Below are 18,575 nucleotides of genomic sequence, written 5' to 3'. Positions count from 1 at the left end.
GCATGGAGTTTTCCCCTCACCTCTCAACACTCTTCCCACAGACGGTGTCCCACTTGTCCCTGACCTCCCCCAGTAGGTGGTCTAGTTTCTGGGTGTCTTCGGGCAGCGTGGTCTTGTCCCTCATGGCCTTACCAGACCTCACTGTGGTGTCATACACCGGCTGCTTAGAGCCCAGCGCCTTCTGAAACTCCTTTTGGGGGGGGGGGGGGGGTATTTAGTTAAGGATACCAGAACAGAGGGTCTACATAATGCAGCTTAACCATATATTGTGTTCGTTGTGTGAGAGAACCGCTCAGAATCCTATTATTTCCACGCAAGACCCACACAGTGAGACTCCTACAGTACCTTGTGTTTGGTCAGTTGTACTTTGATCTTGTCTGGCTCGTTGGAGATCTCCAGCTCCGAGTCTAGCCGGCTCTCAGCCTCCTCCAGCCAGTCTGACAGTTTCCTCCAAGCCTCATGAAACTAGAGGGAGGGAGAGAGAAACTGGTTGACCACCTCTAATTGATATGCAGGGTGTTTTCTGAAACAAAATGGCTGCCGTGTAGCATCCATTTGGTGAAGGGTAAAGTGACTTGCGAACATATGGAGAAAGCATTTCAAACTCTCTCTCATACCTGCTTGGCCCTCTTGCGGGCTTCGTCGAGGTGTCTGCCGCGGTCCAGGGACCTCTGCACCAGCTTGTCCCAGCGGGCCTGAACACTCAGCAGAAGGTTCTTGATCAGAACCACATCCTGCTTCAGACTGGCGAAACGCAGCTGAGAGCCGGCCTTCTCCAGAGCCAAAACCTGCTCCCTGTGTGTGTTCACCTCATTCACAAACACCTAGGGGGGAACAGAGATCGACAGAGAGCGTGTTAGTCGTATAACTCCCTCGTGACAGCCTTAACATTACATTGATTCGCTCATTTGGTTCTGGGTGCTATGATTTCAGCTGTATATGCACATGCTCATCAGCACATACCAGCTAACAAAACAGAAGGGAGTGTAGGAAGGGAAGGGTGGAAGGGAAATGTATTAAGTCTGCAAAATGTCTGATGAATATGATGAGTCAACTTAACTGCAATACTACATTTGAATATATTTATGTGAATTACAGTTAAGTATATTCTATCCTTTTTTCCCATTTTAATGTTACTCCCTTTTTCTCCCCAATTTTGTGATATCCAATAACGATCCTGCCTCATCGCTGCAACTCACCAACGGGCTCGGGCGAGGCGAAGGTCGAGTCAAGCGTTCTCCAAAACATGACCAGCAAAACCGCGCTTCTTAACAAGCAGGCAGCAAGCTGCACCAATGTGCAGGAAATGTTCTGCAGCCTGCATGAGCCCGGCCCGCCACAAGGAGTCGCTAGTGCGCGATGAGCCAAGTAAAGCCCCTCCGGCCAAACCCTCCCCTAACCTGGACAACACTGGGCCAATTGTTCCCAACCTATGGGACTCCCGGTCACGGCCGGTTGTGACACCGCCTGGGATCAAACCTGGGTCTGTAGTGACGCCTCAAGCATTGAGATGCATTGCCTTAGACCGCTGCGCCGCTCAGGAAACATGTATTCTATCCTTGTACTCACCAATATAGTATAGCACAGCATAGGATCTCTAAACTTCTATGGTGCCGAAATTGCCCACCTTGTGTTCGTCTATCTGGAAGAGGACGGTGTCCAGGATGAGGGAGGGGGCCTGAGCCATGTTGAGGGTCTGCTCAGCCTGGGTCAGCCAGTTGATGGTGTCCTGGAGGGAGGACTGGAACCCTGTGGCCAGCAAGACCGCTTCTTCCAGCTTCGCCTAGGGTGGGGGGGTGGAGGTCAGTGAAATGGTTGATGGTAATATTGAAAATCGCTCCTGCAACAATACACTTCCTATGTAAAACAGTGTTTTTCTTATCTGTGAAAATCTATAATGTATACATTTTATTAGGTACCTAATTGCATACATATACAAATACACATGCTCTTACTTATAGCCCTTCATTCATGTCTCAGAACAGAAGCTTCTTCTCTTACCCTGCGGTCATCCATCTTGGTGTTCAGGCTGGCCCACTTGTTCTGCAGCAGGGCCAGGTTCTGTTGGGTCTGGGTCGTGCCAGCCCCGGGGCCGCCCTCCTCCCCCCCGCGGGACAGCAACATGGACTCCCCCGCGTCCAGCAGCCGGTTGTACTGCTCAGCGCGCTGGGCCAACTGGGTCTGAAGCTCCTATAGAGACACAGATGTTTTCAAAGGGTTGAATGAATGAACAATGAATAACCTTGATAATGAATGGTAAACATGTGGCCAGGGTTTGGAATGAGGAATTTCGATACTTTGAGGAGCCACCCAATAACAACAGGTGTTCGCTAGTTATGTATTGTGCATGTCTAACACACCCGTTACACATGGGTAAAAACAACATGTATACAGATTAGATAGTAGACAGTGACTCATATCTACTGTCGTGTATGTATGGAACAGGGTGCAGCGTCACAACATCTATCTCCTTTACCGTGTGTTGTCTTCATCACATATCTAGTGTATGTGTGGGCAACGTATCCCCAGTATTACCAGGTGCTGCTGCAGCTGCTCCCGGGCCGTCTCAGGCAGGCCACCTGTGGGTTTGGCTGCAGACAGCTGGCTCTCTGTCCTCCTCAGCCACTGCAGGAACTCCTCCAGCTCACCATGGAAACCCTCCGCCTGGGGAACCAGGGAGGAGGAAGGGAGAGAGGGAACAAGAGGGGAAGTCGCGAGTGGCGAGTTAATGGCAGTGCTTCAATCATTTGCCCCGTGGTTTTAGCTTTGTTAAGGTTTTGTACCGTTTTTAAACCTTTAACTGTGAAATAATCTGTTTGCTAGTGCAATGTGATAATCATATTTGTACAAGATGGGAACTCATAATATAGAAATAGAATTACAGGAAGGGGTAAGAAGAAATGGATAGAAATGGTGTCATTCCATTTCGCTAAGCTCAGTGAGACAGTAACCAGGGCCTCTCTTCTCAGCCCAGTCCGCCTCGATCCTTCCTACCTTGTGCAGTGCGGCCTCCAGTAGTTTCTGCCGGTCCTGGGTCTTGAGTAGCAGGTTCTCCCAGCCGCGGTTGAGGTGGTCCAGCTGGTCGCGGAGGTGGTTGGCCTCCTCCCCGGGACTGGACTCCAGCAGTTCAGCCCCCGCCGCGTTCACCGTCTCCACCGTGGAGCGATGGGACAGCACGTCGTTCCTCAGCACCTGAAAGAGAGAGAGAGAGAGAGAGTTGGAGGGAGGGTGTGTTGGTTACACCACTCCAATGCAATAATTGATGTGAAGCAAGCGTTCTGGCTCAAAACGGCTTCCACGCATAATCTATAAGGGAAAATAAGAGAAGTGAGGGTGATACGGAGGAGAGATGAGAGGTAGGCTAATAAGACCGATTTCCCGATGGAGAACCTTCATTGAGAGAGCTTTTTAGTCCAGGATTGGCTTAATGTGGGTCTGGGAAACTGGTCATCTAGAAATGAAGGCATAAAGAAGAAACGGAGGATAAGTAAGAGTGGGAGGCATAGACGTAGAGAGGTAGACGTACGTGGTGTCGGGCCAGTTCTATCTCGATGGCCTTGGGGTCAGAGTTGATGGGTCTCTGTGTGTCCAGGGTGGCGTGGGTGTGACTCAGCCAGGACTGCAGCTCAGACAAGGCATGCTGGAACTGTCCTAGAGCCAGGAGAGCCCCTTCCAACTTATGCTGTGGGAAACAGAATAGGGAAAACAGTGGTTATTCCAAAACCATGTTGGATTGTATTGCATTGCAAGGTGTAATATAATGTACATATCTGAGGTATCAATGTATTTTAATATCATCACAACAACTTGTAATGGCAGAATCTATTATGCGTGTGTAACCATAAAAAATATAATCCATATTTCTATGTGTTTAACTGACAAACTTGATTTGTAAAATATTGGGTTCACTACAACAGTGTGGCACTACTAGCCAACAGTGAGTCTGAGTTCCAGAGGAACTCAACTCTACTGTAGCTTCTGCCCCTACTGTAAAATAGTTAGGGAGTCACTGGGTAAAACAGGCCAATGCATAGTTTGTGTACCTGTCTGTGAATGATCTTGTCCCCCAGGTTGTCCCAGAGGTGTCGGAGCTCCGTGAGGGGCTCCTGGATCATGTCTCTGTCGTTCTGATCCGAGACCTTCTTGAGCAGTAGCTCCCCCTGGTGGCACAGCTTCTCCATGTCTATCTGCTGCTGGTACACCTCCACCTTGTAGTGCTGCTCACAGGAGAGGAGAGGAGTCAGGCCTGCACTAGCAGTTCACTTAACATTAAAGGGATAGTTCACTTTTATGACCAAGAGAGTTTTTTAAGTACAATCATTATTATAAATATTTGGAGGATGATAAAAACATATATTGGAATATATTAAGTATACTATTTATATCGAAGCTACGTGACAAAAATCAATTATGATTCAAACCTTGAGCTCTTCAATCTGCTGTTTGACAGTTCCCAGATCAGTGCCCACAGTGGACATGTCACAGAGCTTGATCACTGTGTTGTCCAGGTAGTCAAACATGCCCTGCAACACACACACACGAGACAAATGAGTCAATCTAACTTCTGAAAACTATAATGCCGATCTATGTCTAGATACTTATAAATGCCTCTCCTTCACGACATGATACATTTCTAAGCATCTACTTTCTGAAATAACCAGTGCAATAAATACCAAATGATTTCATTCAAATGATTTAATTCTCATACACACTGAGCTAAAAGACTGCTGCATTCTGGGACACTGACCTGCAATGCATCCTGGTACTGCACAGAAGCAGCCATGGCCTCCTCCAACCTCTCCATCCTCTCTCTCCACGTCCGGTCCAGGCCTTCCCAGGCGACATTCATCTGAGAAACGGACACAGAGAAGAGAGGAAAGATGAAGAAAGATGAAACATATATCGCAATACAAATACATAAAACACAAGAAAGACAACGCACTGAGTCCATTAATGATTATGTTCTCGATTGGTTTGATCCTGTCTTAAGTCTTGAAGTTTTCATCCTGTACTCCTCCTCACCTCGTCAATGGTCTTCTTGACCTCAGGCTTCTCTGTTTCTCCGCAGGCGAAGATGAGTTCAGCTCCAAGGGTTCGTACAAACTCCAGCTCCTCCCTCAGCCCATCTGTCTCGGCCTTGATGGCCTTAGAGAGAGACACAGAATTCATATTTGGACAGATCAGACAACCCAACAGTAGTCACAATCATCAGTAACTACCTCTGCACATTCGCTCCCCTTCCTACCGCTGAGCTAACTACAGTACAAATACATTGCAAGCTATACAGGCCGTTACATACAGTGAAAGTCGGAAGTTTACATACACTTAGGTTGATTTGACATGTGATTTTAAACGTATTTGGCTGAGGTGCATGTAAACTTCCGACTTCAACTGTAGCTACTAACATGCTGGCACCATCCCTTCATATGTATCCTCTTTATCTTCACAACTAATTAATATCTTCTCTTTTTCTTACCCCCTCTTAGTGTGTTGTTTGGTCCCATATTCATACCACAGAAGACTATTCCTCCACATTTTAGCGTCTGAATATATTGTTATGCTTTCCTTGTATTTTCAATAGTGTTGCTACAAACATGCACTATGCATCCATATCTTTTTCTCCACCTTTTCCCTGTCTTTCAATAACCATTATCCCCCTTTACCCTCTCTCTGTCAACCTCCATCCGCCTCTCCAAACGTACCTCTGCCCTCCTCTCTCTCAGTAACCCTCCATCCCCCTCTCCACAAGTACCTCCGCCCTTCTCTTTTAGTAACCCTCCATCCGCCTCTCCACACGTACCTCCACCCTCCTCTCTCGCAGTAACCCTCCATCCGCCTCTCCACACGTACCTCCGCCCTCCTCTCTGTCACCCTCCATCCACCTCTCCACACATACCTCTACCCTCCTCTCTCTCAGTAGCCCTCCATCCCCCTCTCCACACATACCTCCACCCTCCTCTCTCTCAATAACCCTCCATCCACCACTCCACACATACCTCTACCCTCCTCTCTCTGTCACCCTCCATCCCCCTCTCCACACATACCTCCGCCCTCGCTCTCAGTAACCCTCCATCCCCCTCTCCACACATACCTCTACCCTCCTCTCTCTCAGTAACCCTCCATCCACCTCTCCCCACATACCTTTACCCTCCTCTCTCAGTAACCCTCCATTCCCCTCTCCACACGTACCTCTACCCTCCTCTCTCTCAGTAACCCTCCATCCACCTCTCCACACATACCTCTGCCCTCCTCTCTCTCAGTAACCCTCCATCCACCTCTCCACACATACCTCCGCCCTCCTCTCTCTCAGTAACCCTCCATCCACCTCTCCACACGTACCTCTACCCTCCTCTCTCAGTAACCCTCCATCCACCTCTCCACACATACCTCTACCCTCCTCTCCACACGTACCTCCGCCCTCCTCTCTCTCAGTAACCCTCCATCCACCTCTCCACACATACCTCTACCCTCCTCTCCACACGTACCTCTACCCTCCTCTCTCAGTAACCCTCCATTCCCCTTTCCACACGTACCTCTACCCTCCTCTCTCTAGTAACCCTCCATCCCCCTCTCCACACGTACCTCTACCCTCCTCTCCACACTTACCTCTACCCTCCTCTCTCTCAGTAACCCTCCATCCCCCTCTCCACACGTACCTCTACCCTCCTCTCTCTCAGTAACCCTCCATCCCCCTCTCAACACGTACCTCAGCCGCCTCTATCTGCTGTTTGATGAGTGAGGGGTCCACCCCGGGGTCCTCCAGCTCCTTGACGATGTCCTGCGAGTCACGGAGCGTGCTCAGTAGCGCCGCCATGTCGGCCCAGAACTTCCCAGCCAGGTCCAAGACGTCCGTCAACTTCCCCTCCCGCTCCTCAGCCCTCTGCCGGATCTCATCCCACAGGGAGCGCAGACGCAGGAGACGGGAATGCACAGCTGTTAGGGGGAAGAGGGGAATGGGAGAGTTAGGAATGAATCTGAAAGTGTGGTGTTATTTGTCCATGCTTGAAAGGACAATTGTCACAATTTGCTATTAGCTATGTAAAAATGGATGGAGGAATTTTATGTAATAACAAGTTATTATTAAGTCCTGAACGTAACCATAACAAATAGCAAATGTACTTGCTTATAATTTCTGATGTTATTGCTGCTTTTGCCCCTTCTAGCATGGCCATCTAGTGACAACATCAACAGTGGAGTCTTTTACAGAACCAGTCAGTAGGCTACACTCCCACTGCACAGAGCAGTCATTCATAGTTATAAAGTGATGTACTGAGACATTTTGGCGGGGGATGGCAGTGTCGCCATGTGTGCTGGGAGTCCTCAAAAGTTCTTAACTGTTTGTGAATCTCCACCTTTATGTTTCGGGGTGTCTGTGTTTAAAATAAACTTTGTTGAATACAAAAATGAGACGAATCCGGTTTGGCAGTGGGATCATTGTAATACAGTGGGAGTGTGTGCATGTATTGTTTTCGCCACTCTCCCTACACGGAGGTCCTGTGTATGAGTCATTGTCTCCACCTAGGGGTGGTTATGTGTGTGTATCCCTTTGTGATGCATGTATGTCCTTGTGTGACACAAGTACAATACTGGTCGAAAGTTTTAGAACACCTACTCAATTCAAGGATTTGTCTTTATTTGAACTATTTTCTACATTGTAGAATAATAGTGAACACATTAAAACTATGAAATAATACATATGGAATCATGTAGTAATTAAAGTGTTGAACAAATCTAAATATATTTTAAGTAGCCACCCTTTGTCTTGATGACAGCATTGAACACTTGGCATTCTCTCAACCAGCTTCATGAGGTAGTCACGTGGAATGCAGGTGTGCCTTGTTAAAAGTTATTTTGTGGAATTTCTTTCCTTCTTGATGCGTTTGAGCCAATCAGTTGTGTTGTGACATGGTAGGGGTGGTATACAGAAGACAGCACTATTTGGTAAAAGACCAAGTCCATATTATAGCAAGAACAGCTCAAATAAGTAAAGCGAAATGATAGTCCATCCTTATGTTAAGACATGAAGGTCAGTCAATACGGAAAATGTGAAGAACTTTGAACGTTTCTTCAAGTGCAGTCGCAAAAACCATCAACCGCTATGATGAAACTGGCTCTCATGAGGACCACCACAGGAATGGAAGACCCAGAGTTACCTCTGCTGCAGAGGATAAGTTCATTAGACTTACCAGCCTCAGAAATTGCAGCCCAAATAAATGCTTCACAGTGTTCAAGTAACAGACACATCTCAACATCAACTGTCCAGAGGAGACTGTGTGAATCAGGCCTTCATGGTTGAATTTCTGCAAAGAAACCACTACTAAAGGACACCAATAAGAAGAGACTTGCTTGGGCCAAGAAACACGAGCAATTAGACCGGTGGAAATTTGTCCTCTGGTCTGGAGTCCAAATTGGAGATTTTTCAAAATATATTTTGATTTGTTTAACACTTTTTTGGTTACTACATGATTCCATATGTGTTATTTCATAGTTTTGATGTCTTCACTATTATTCAACAACTTAGAAAATAGTAAAAATAAAGAAACACAGAGAAATGAGTTGGTGTGTCCAAACTTTTGACTGGTAGTGTATGTGTGAGTGTTCATCTGTGTGTGTGTTTATAAGTGTGTATATGTAAGTGTACCTTTGTGTGTGTTTTTCAGGTCCTTACCTTCAGCGGCAGGATCATCGTGGGCTGCTCTACTGATGAGCTCCTCGCCACGGGCACACAGGGCAGAGAAGGAGGGCAGCAGTTTGTCTAGCTCCAGCCCGGTAGCCTTGTGCTCAGCCAGCTGCTCCCGGATCTTATCCGCCTCCGCCGCCACGGGAGAAGGGGAACGGAGGCGCTGCACAGCCCCTTCCAGGGTCTCCAATAGGGGGTCCATCTTGTCATGGAACTGGGGGGGTGTTAAGAAGAGAAGGTGGGTTGCGTGACTAATAGCTGCTTTATGCTCGATCCAGCAATGCTGTCCAGAGGCTCTGTATGGAGGGTGTGACGCAAATGCAGTGCCTCCGGAGCGCCATACGACGATGCCGCGTGCCTCCCAATTTCTGTAACAATGCAGAGGGCTCCGTATAGCTCCACATTGACATGATTGGTCGGTGGGAGGTCCTGTATTAACACAAACTCACTTCCTTCACAGCGGCTCTTCAAAGTGCAATGATGTATGAACGGCCTATCTTCTACAGAGACCGTGTGGCAGTAAATGCTGTACAGCCACTGTTGACGACGGATTGCCCATGCAGAGCCTTTTAAGGCTTTCATTCTTATTATTTATTATACATACTTATACAGTGGGGCAAAAAAATATTTAGTCAGTCACCAATTGTGCAAGTTCTCACACTTAAAAAGACGGGAGAGGCCTGTAATTTTCATCATAGCTACACTTCAATTATGACAGACAAAATTAGAAAAAAATCCAGAAAATCACATTGTAGGATTTTTAATGAATTTATTTGCAAATTATGGTGGAAAATGAGTATTTGGTTAATAACAAAAGTTTCTCAATACTTTGTTATTTACCCTGTCCCAGCTCTCTGCAGGTCATTCACTCGGTCCCCCCGTGTGGTTCTGGGATTTTTGCTCACCGTTCTTGTGATCATTTTGACCCCAGAGTGTGTGGAGTCCCAGATCGAAGGAGATTATCAGTCTTGTATGTCTTCCATTTCCTAATAATTGCTCCCACAGTTGATTTCTTCAAACCAAGCTGCTTACCTATTGCAGATTCAGTCTTCCCAGCCTGGTGCAGGTCTACAATTTTGTTTCTGGTGTCCTTTGACAGCTCCTTGGTCTTGGCCATAGTGTGACTGTTTGGAGGTTGTGGACAGGTGTCTTTTATACTAATAACAAGTTCAAACAGGTGCCATTAATACAGGTAACGAGTGGAGGACAGAGGAGCCTCTTAAAGAAGTTGTTACAGGTCTGTGAGAGCCAGAAAACTTGCAAATAAATTCATAAAAAATCCTACAATGTGATTTTCTGGATTTTTTTTCTTCTGATTTTGTCTGTCATAGTTGAAGTGTACCTATGATGAAAATTACAGGCCTCTCATCTTTCTAAGTGGGAGAACTTGCACAATTGGTGGCTGACTAAATACTTTTTTGCCCCTCTGTATGTATTCGGAGGGGACATTTTGACAGTGCGAAAATGCAGAGATCCTTCCCGAAAAATACCACGTAATTTTGGATACTTGGAGGGTCATGTGATTCAAGATGTGGGAGTACTATATATGTATTTACTAGACATGAATAAAGTTTACTTCGTTAGGAATACTGGGCACAACTTTCAAAATCAGCACAAACTATTACCACAGCCTCACTAAGTGGTGGGTGATAAAGATGATATGGTAGTCTTTGGTAAATAACAGCATTTGAGCAATGTCAAAACGGGTAACATGGACTGGAACAGAGAAGAGGACAAGCCTAAAGCTACTAAAAAGGACAGGAATTGCCAATTCACAAAAATGTCAAAAACACACTAACTGAGAAAGAGGAGAGACATTGGACAAAGTATACTTGGGAGGTATAGCGGATTGTCTCAGCCTAGACACAAGGTTCACGCAGGAAGGAATTCTAATAACTAAGTCACGTTGTGATCGGTTGGCATCAGTAATAGAGTACAGGTCAGTCAGTGGTCTTACCTCTACCAGCTGGGTGATTGCAGTGAGCAGTGACGACGGATGGAGGAAATTGTGGGTGAACACACACACAGCACATCCACAATGGGTGAGAGGCGGGATGGAGGGATGGATGGAGCAAACCAGGGAGGGAGGGAGGGAGGGATGGGGGAGTGCGAGGAGAGGGGGAAATGTCAGGCACAAGGGAGGGGGTAGAGAGGTATGGAGGTCGGTCGTTTAGGAGGAATGAAAAGAGAGAGAGAGGGAGGGATGCATAGAGAGAAGGAGTGGGTGATATGGTCCATTAGGGATGGGAGGTGGAGAAACAACACATTGTGTTAGATCAGTGACATGCACACACTCTGGCCAAGCAATATCAACAGCAGCAACAATCAGCTTAGCACTCCGCGATAATCAACCTGTGGCTCATGACTTATGAGATGACGTGCTATGAGAGAGCATTTGACAAGAGAGCTACTGAAATAAAATGTGACTGTTTCTTACGGAAATATTTACTGACTACAAGTGTAGCAATGAAGCTGTGTAGCTTCAGCAAACAGAGACTGCTACTACTCTACTATCATATTATGACCAAGACCTTTGAAGATCACGGCAACATCTCTTGGAGTGAAATAATAAGTCAACATGGTCTAGTTCTCTTCCAATCTGATGGAAATGAGCAAAAAGAGACAGAACAGCTCCAAGTAAAGGAGTCCAATGCACCATCACACTATAGCTTGAGCATTGGTCACAGAAATCCCACGACACTACAGCCAATGCCTAACACCTTCACACTGCTCTTCCACTACAGACTGGAGTGGTAACGTTACATGGACCTCGTCCTGCCATTAGCAGACTTCCAAATATGGACACAACAAGGCTTACGGCATCCATATAAGGAAGTCGTCAGATTTCCTCATATGGATGCCGGAAGCTTGGTTTTATCGGGGTAGCAAATCGGCAGACACAAGCTTCAACAATTGACACACTTTCGAGCACCAAACCGATTTCAAATTCACTTTTACAAAACCATACCTGCGCAGACTGAGACACAGCCTCGTCCAGGGTGGCGGCGCGACCCTTGACCTCCTCCTTGATGGCCGCGTAGCGTGTCTCGGCGTCGCTGTAGCGCTGCCTCACCGTGGCCCCCTCCTGGTGACTCAGAACGGCCAGCTGGGGGCCGATCTTCAGCAGCTTGTCGATGTGGGGCTTGTGCTCCGCTATCGACTCCCTCAAGAGCTGGACGAAAGATGGAGGGAGAAAGAGTGGAAAATAAGTAAAGAGGAAGATGGACAGTGTGATTGAGAGAGTGGTACAGGTGGAGTACCACAGAGAAAGAGGGAGACAGAAAAAATAAAAGAAAGTAGTGTTAGGAACTCATTCGACATGATACATCTTTTCACGAGGACATTAGTTAAAATACAGCAATTAGAGCCTCCTCCTCACCCTCATCTGCTCCTGTTGGAGTCGCAGGGCCTCTGTGTCGATGGCAGGTGGGGGCAGCTGGGCGATAAGGGTCTCCGTCTCCCCCAGCCAGGGCTCCAGCTCCTCCTGGGTCTCCCAGAAGCGGGCCACCAGGACCTGGGCCTGCTCCAGGGCTGAGAAACGCTCCTGGTGCCGCTGGCTCACCACATCGTAGCGGGCAGTCAGCGAGTCAGTCTTCACCTGAGGAGAGCGAGGGGAAGGAAAGAGGTTAGAATGGTTCACATTTGGTAACTAGGTAAAAACCACTGGAATAGTTCACATTTTGTGTACTAATATTGTAGGCTTTTACATCAAGCACAAAACCCAATATTTCCCTCCTTGTTTATAATATTTAATAATATTATAATATGAATATAACAAATACATAAGTCATGTCATTTGATTTTCCTGTGAATGAACTTTTCTTAAATGAGTCATTGCATACAGTATGTTACAAAAGGCGTCTTGGTCTGCCTTTCACCATTCTCTCGGACTCCCTGCATTTCTCTACCATCTTCCGCGCTCCCTAAACCCTCTCCTTTGTCCCTCTCTCCTCACCACCAGAGCGTCTCTCTGCTGGTCGCTGCACGTCTCCACGATGTCGTCCCTGGTGTGGAGTAGCTGGTCCACGGTGTCTTTGTGTCGTATGATGTCGATATTGAAGGCCCTCTGGACCTGTAGCTGGGCCACGGTGACGTCAGGCTCCAGACTCAGAGGACCCAGGGAGGATAGCTTCCTCTCCGTCTCCCCAGCCCAGGTCAGCTCCGCGTCCACCGCCTCCTCATACTGAGGCACAGAGAGAGATACACACAGTTAGCACCGACACACTCAGGCTCCCCATACTGACAGAGTGAGACGTTATTAGCATTTACAGCAGCGTTAGCTGGTTGGCATTACACACAGCCACCTAAATGCTAAGAGAAGACTGGAGGGAAATGCCACAACATTAGCGTCATCCTCTTGTTGACACCGTCAGCAGAAACCTCACGGATTACTTCTACAGACAAAGATCGACCCAGAGAATGAAGCTATTCAACTATTCAAATCCTGAACTTATACAATTTGGCCCACCTTTGACTATCAACACCCTCATCCACTGTAAATGTATACGATCCCTGAACGGAGTACCAACTGTGTCCGCGACCAATAAACGTTGATTTCATTTAGTCACATTGCAGTACCTGTTGTGACCTCTGGACGGCAGCCTGTACCAGCTGTACCCGCTGGGTTATGGTCTCGTCCGCCGTTCGGTAGCGCTGGTTGGCGTCAGCCACCAGGCGGTCTAGGCCCTCGCGGGCACGCCAGGGCACCAGGTCTAAGAGGGCACCGCCCACCTCGTTGACCGTGTCCAAAACCAGACGTTTCTCCGCCGACACACACTTCAGCTCCTGGGAGAGAAACACACGCACACAGATCTTCAACTCAAGATATAAGTCCTACTTGCGCTACAGTGTTACAAACAAATAACCGCAAGAGAGGAAAAAGGAAGTTATTCTTCAAGAATCATTTGGTAAATCATTCATTGAAATGACCACTGAACATCTGCAAATATATTTACACAATATACGGTATATTCACAGCATATATGTATAATATACTGTTAAGAAAACATCCCCAGGGGGTTTCCCAAGTGGCGCAGCGGTCTAAGGCACTGCATTGCAATGTTGCGTCGTCACTGGCCGTGCCCGGGAGTCCCATAAGGCGCCGCACAATTGGCCCAGCGTCGTCTGGGTTAGGGGAGGTTGTGGCCAGGGGTGTTTTACTTGGCTCATCGCGCTCTAGCGACTCCTTGTGGTGGGCCGGGCGCCTGCAGGCTGACCTTGTTCATCAGTTTAAAAGGTGTTTCCTCCGACACATTGGTGCGGCTGGCTTCCGGGTTAAGCAGGAGGGTGTTAAGAAGCGCGGCTTGGTGGGTCATGTTTCAGAAGACGCATGACTCGACCTTCGCCTGGGGAGTTGCAGCGATGAGGCAAGATCGTAATCCCGAAATTGGGGAGAAAAAAGAAACGGCCCCTACCTTCTGTCTGTCCTGATAGGCTGGCGTGGCGTCGGGCTCCATGACGTTGAGCTCCGCCTCCACCTTGTCTAACCATTGGTTGAGGTCGTCGTGGGCGCTGGCGAATCGCGTGCTCAGCTGCAGGGCCTGCTCCAGGATGCGGAGGGCTTTGCTGCTCCCGCCCGTCATCTCAGCGTAGCGAGACTTGATACCGTCCAGCTTCTCCTGGATCAGCAGAACTTCCTCACCTGCAGGGGTGAACAACATATATTCCTTTTTAAAATGACATGTTCCGGAACAGTTCTGGCTGTTTGGCTAGTGAGAGATGGTTAGATGTGGGCTAGGGGAGAGCTGGTCCAGAATCAGGGAAGGGAGATTAGTAGTAGTATCCAGAGTTAGAGGTTGTACTTTACCGGTGGTTTGCTTGAGCAGGGCTTGTCCGTTCTTGACGGCCTGGTCAACCTGCTTCTTCCTGCTCACTATCTCTTCATTCAGAGACTGATGGGGGAAGGTGGAGAGAAAGAGAATGAACACCTTATAGAGCAGTGGTGTCAAACTCATTCCATGGAGGGCCTAATGTCTGCAGGTTTTTGGTTTTCCACTTTTAATTAAGCCCTAGACAACCAGGTGAGGGGAGTTCCTTACTAATTAGTAACCTTAATTCATCAATCAAGTACAAGGGACGAGCGAAAACCCACAGATACTATGCCCTCCGTGGAACGAGTTTGGCATCCGTAGAACGTAATACGAGTGATTCCTATTGCTACTCAATGTCTAGACAGTACTAGCCAATACAATACTTCCTGCGGTAGTGCGGTAGTATCCTACCACTCTGTGTTAATGAATAGCTACTCCCTGTCTAAACCATAACATCGTACCAGTGTGTGCTTGTGCTGCTGGGTGAGGACCCCTGGCTGGTAGCTCTGCACAGACACCTGTCCCAGCCGCTGGCCCACCTCAGCCAGCCAGTTGAGCACCTCCACCTCATCCTCCCCAAACAGCTGGGCATTGGCCAGGGCCTGCTCCAGCATGACGGCCCTGCATTGGCACCAATCACTGAGCTCCGAGTGGCCTAGCCGCACCGCCCCCACACGCTCCCTCAGCCAATCGCGGTCGGCCGCGCAGCTGAGGGGCGCCAGGGATTGGCCGAGGGCCTCGAGGCGGTTGACCTCGGATCCTCTAGAGGAGACGGACTCTTGGACGGCCTGGGGTGGTGTGTGCGGAGAGGGGGAGGAGTGAAGGAGAACAGAAGAAAAACATAGGGAACAAATAAAGGATAAAATGAGGATGCAGATGAGAAATCATAATGAATGAGAAATCAGAAGGAACAAAAAAGCCAAATATGTATGATAACTTACAAGAAAAACATAAAATCATAAACAACAAAAAAGGTTCAATGAAATATAATATATATTTGATATCAAATCATATCAAAATGTTGAGGGGAAAATTGTTGAGCCTGGGCTTCCCTTTCTTTCTCTCAATGGAAAGTAACCAGTCGTGTATTCAGGTACCATCCTCTTGTCTCCCTAGTTTCATTCCAGAGACTTAAACCCTCATTTCTGTCCTTATTCACCTCTTTTCCTCAAAGGAAACCGAAAACGCAACCCGTGTTTCGAGGGGGACACGTTACCTTGTGACACCGTCAACCACGTTACCTTGTGTTTTGTAATCTGTTGGGTGATCTTGGAAGTCTGGGTTCCCATGGGCTCGACGGTGCTCAGGCGTCGCTCGGTGGCACTCAGCCACTCTCCAAGAGGCTCCACCGCCTCGTGGAACTGAAGTGCCAGCGCCTGCAGATCCTCCAACTGGCACTGCCTGCAGAGGCGGGAGGAGAAGGGAGAATAAGGGAGAGAGGGGGCGAGAGTTTGGGTCGCCTTTGTATATCAACGTCTTATCGTGGATCCAAATAAGGATTCAGACACGACAGTCAGGAATGTGTGGGTTGTGTACTGCAGTAATTGTAATGCATTATGTAGGTAGGCTAGTGTGTGTGTGTGTGTGTGTGTGTGTGTGTGTGTACTATGCATGCATGTTCACTATGCATGGGTAAGAGTCTTTCTGTGGTGTTGAGATGTCGTCACTGACTGTGGTGCATGTACGTGATGAATAATGACCGGTTATATCAACTCCTATGTGTAGTGTGACCATACAATAATGTACGTTACCTTGCCCTGGCTTTCTCCAGCAGCTCGTCCCATCTCACTCCCAGACTCTCCAACTGTTTCTGGATCTTGTCTTTGTCCTGTGTCTCGGCCGTAGCTGCGATCCTCTCTCCCTCTCCCTGGATCATCTGAACAGTGGCTCTGCGGTCGTCCAGCAGTCTTTGTAACAGCTGGAACATGAGAGACAGAGACGGGACGTTCAACACCACAAATAATACCAACTCTCATACTCTTTGTTCTGCATGTATGTTCAGGACCAGAAGAGTCACTGATTCTAGGATTTCGGTGTAAAACAGTTGATTTATTTTATTTATTCGTTATTTTACCAGTTAAGTTGACTGAGAACACATTCTCATTTGCAGCAACGACCTGGGGAATAGTTACAGGGGAGAGGTGGGGGATGAATGAGCCAATTGTAAACTGGAGATTATTAGGTGACCGTGATGGTTTGAGGGTCAGATTGGTAATTTAGCCAGGACACTGGGGTTAACACCCCTACTCTTACGATAAGTGCCATGGGATCTTTAAAGACCTCAGAGAGTCAGGACACCCGTTTAACGTCCCATCCGAAAGACGGCACCCTACACAGGGCAATGTCCCCAATCACTGCCCTGGGGCATTGGGATATTATTTTTTTTAGACCAGAGGAAAGAGTGCCTCCTACTGGCCCTCCAACACCACTTCCAGCAGCATCTGGTCTCCCATCCAGGGACTGACCAGGACCAAGCCAAGCTTCAGAAGCAAGCCAGCAGTGGTATGAAGGGTGGTATGCTGCTGGTGGCAAGTTGGCAGGATAGCTAGAACATACTTCACATTCAATACCGCAATGTTTTGCAGTGTTCCTCAACAACACAGTATCTCAAATATCAGGCCACCCCGGTTGTGACGACGTCCACGATGAGTCGTAGTTCAATTTGGCAGTACTTCCCTTTCTGAACCCCTTCATAACTGTTCAGGGACGTTGAACGAGCCTCCGGTAAAACGGAGTTTCCTCTCCACTGACCCTCGTTGAGGCTCGACACTTTCAGCGGCGGACGGAGACACGTATGACAGAGTGGCGGGGCTGAATCCGCCGCGCTCCTCGACACACAAACACGGGAAGTGTTCCAGATAGAGGGAGTGCAGACATTGTGTTTTCTTCAGCCTCTCGGTTTCTCTGAACATTGTAATCCGACATCTGTGTTAACTGGTGTGTGTTGAATGCCAACCAGACTGGCAGACTCATTTGAGCTTTTCCTCTGCCAAAACACCCAGATAATTAGGTGTGTGAGTGTTTCTCTTTCACATGTTATTTGTCTCTTGGTGAAAATAAGGACAATTGAATAACAGTAATAGCCCATTCTATTATTATCTATGAATAAATAAAGTTCAAATATATTAATAAATTAAGCTTGTTTAGCTTAAGCTTGTTTTTATGCAAATCTAGGTTCCACATGTTTCTAATGGCCAGTAAATGACTTAGTATCTGATATAGGGAAAAGACCTGGTATTAAAATAAAATATATGTTCCTCACTACAACTCTCTCCATCTAGATACTCATCCCTGACTCCATCTATCCCTTTCTCCACTCATCCCTGTCTCGCTCACCTTCTGTTCCTGGATCTGGGCCTTGACCACTCTGTACTCGGCTGACGGGGGCTTCTGATTGGCTACCAGTTCCTCCGTGTCACTCAGCCAGCTCAGAAGAGGCTCCAGGGCATCCTGGAACTTCCCACAATGCAACAGAGCTTCCTGCAACTGGGCGATGCGCTCTGCAATCTGGTCAAGGAACAATGCAGTGAGTGAGGGGGGACAATGACTGTATTGACATGGACAGGTATACATAGACAAACATAAACCTGGTTCCTTACAAACCCATCATTCCATTCACGCATATCAAACAAACGTAACACGTAAATATGCATACTCAGTCAGACACAAACGCACGCACGCACACACAAACCATAGCACAGACATACTATTACAGTCAGACCGATGGATAGATGGTCAGACGGAAAGACTGACTTACCCTCTTGTTGAGGGAGTTCCATCTGAGGTTGGTGGTCTCTAGGTCATGCTCCAGGGCCTGGGTGTCTGTGTGTTTGGCTGCACTCTGGATCAGGCCCTGGCCCACCGCGTTCACGTGCTGCAGCTTGGGTTGAATGCTGTCCACCTGTTCCCTCTCCACCGCCTGAGAGAACGAGAGAGAGAAGAGGGAGGGGGAGAGAGAGGAGAGCGAGAGATAAAGAAATGGAGGGAGAGAAGAGAGATATGGAGAGAAAGCGAGAGAAACAGAGGGAGGAGGAGAAAGAGGGAGGGAGGAGAAAGGGATTATAAGGATTAGAGTGCTGGAAAGA

At 47.8% G+C, this 18,575-nt stretch overlaps 1 protein-coding gene across 20 annotated transcripts in view; it reads right to left on the bottom strand.

The window, feature by feature from the left end:
- Positions 1–18,575, bottom strand: part of LOC139391751 (microtubule-actin cross-linking factor 1, isoforms 1/2/3/4/5-like) — a 228,335-nt gene that overhangs the window by 18,644 nt on the left and 191,116 nt on the right. For 19 of the 20 annotated variants that reach the window (XM_071139264.1, XM_071139276.1, XM_071139260.1 and 16 more), the window contains 25 exons: positions 18,248–18,409; positions 17,827–17,997; positions 16,242–16,408; positions 15,732–15,891; positions 14,952–15,278; positions 14,487–14,571; positions 14,095–14,321; positions 13,259–13,465; positions 12,636–12,863; positions 12,060–12,278; positions 11,649–11,852; positions 8,669–8,894; positions 6,707–6,933; positions 5,023–5,145; positions 4,748–4,849; positions 4,422–4,523; positions 4,044–4,217; positions 3,527–3,682; positions 2,995–3,192; positions 2,536–2,664; positions 2,002–2,190; positions 1,628–1,783; positions 618–824; positions 346–465; positions 21–190 (listed from right to left, as the gene is read on the bottom strand). In XM_071139264.1, coding sequence (XP_070995365.1) covers positions 21–190; positions 346–465; positions 618–824; positions 1,628–1,783; positions 2,002–2,190; positions 2,536–2,664; positions 2,995–3,192; positions 3,527–3,682; positions 4,044–4,217; positions 4,422–4,523; positions 4,748–4,849; positions 5,023–5,145; positions 6,707–6,933; positions 8,669–8,894; positions 11,649–11,852; positions 12,060–12,278; positions 12,636–12,863; positions 13,259–13,465; positions 14,095–14,321; positions 14,487–14,571; positions 14,952–15,278; positions 15,732–15,891; positions 16,242–16,408; positions 17,827–17,997; positions 18,248–18,409 — 4,436 coding nt within the window. The remainder of the gene's footprint in view (positions 1–20; positions 191–345; positions 466–617; positions 825–1,627; positions 1,784–2,001; positions 2,191–2,535; positions 2,665–2,994; positions 3,193–3,526; positions 3,683–4,043; positions 4,218–4,421; positions 4,524–4,747; positions 4,850–5,022; positions 5,146–6,706; positions 6,934–8,668; positions 8,895–11,648; positions 11,853–12,059; positions 12,279–12,635; positions 12,864–13,258; positions 13,466–14,094; positions 14,322–14,486; positions 14,572–14,951; positions 15,279–15,731; positions 15,892–16,241; positions 16,409–17,826; positions 17,998–18,247; positions 18,410–18,575) is intronic. The other variant, XM_071139277.1, reaches the window with a different exon arrangement.

This window comes from Oncorhynchus clarkii, chromosome 32, assembly GCF_045791955.1.
Source record: "Oncorhynchus clarkii lewisi isolate Uvic-CL-2024 chromosome 32, UVic_Ocla_1.0, whole genome shotgun sequence".
Lineage (NCBI taxonomy): Eukaryota > Metazoa > Chordata > Actinopteri > Salmoniformes > Salmonidae > Oncorhynchus > Oncorhynchus clarkii.
Note: the sequence above shows the minus strand (reverse complement) of the source record. Positions and strands in the feature narration are given on the sequence as shown.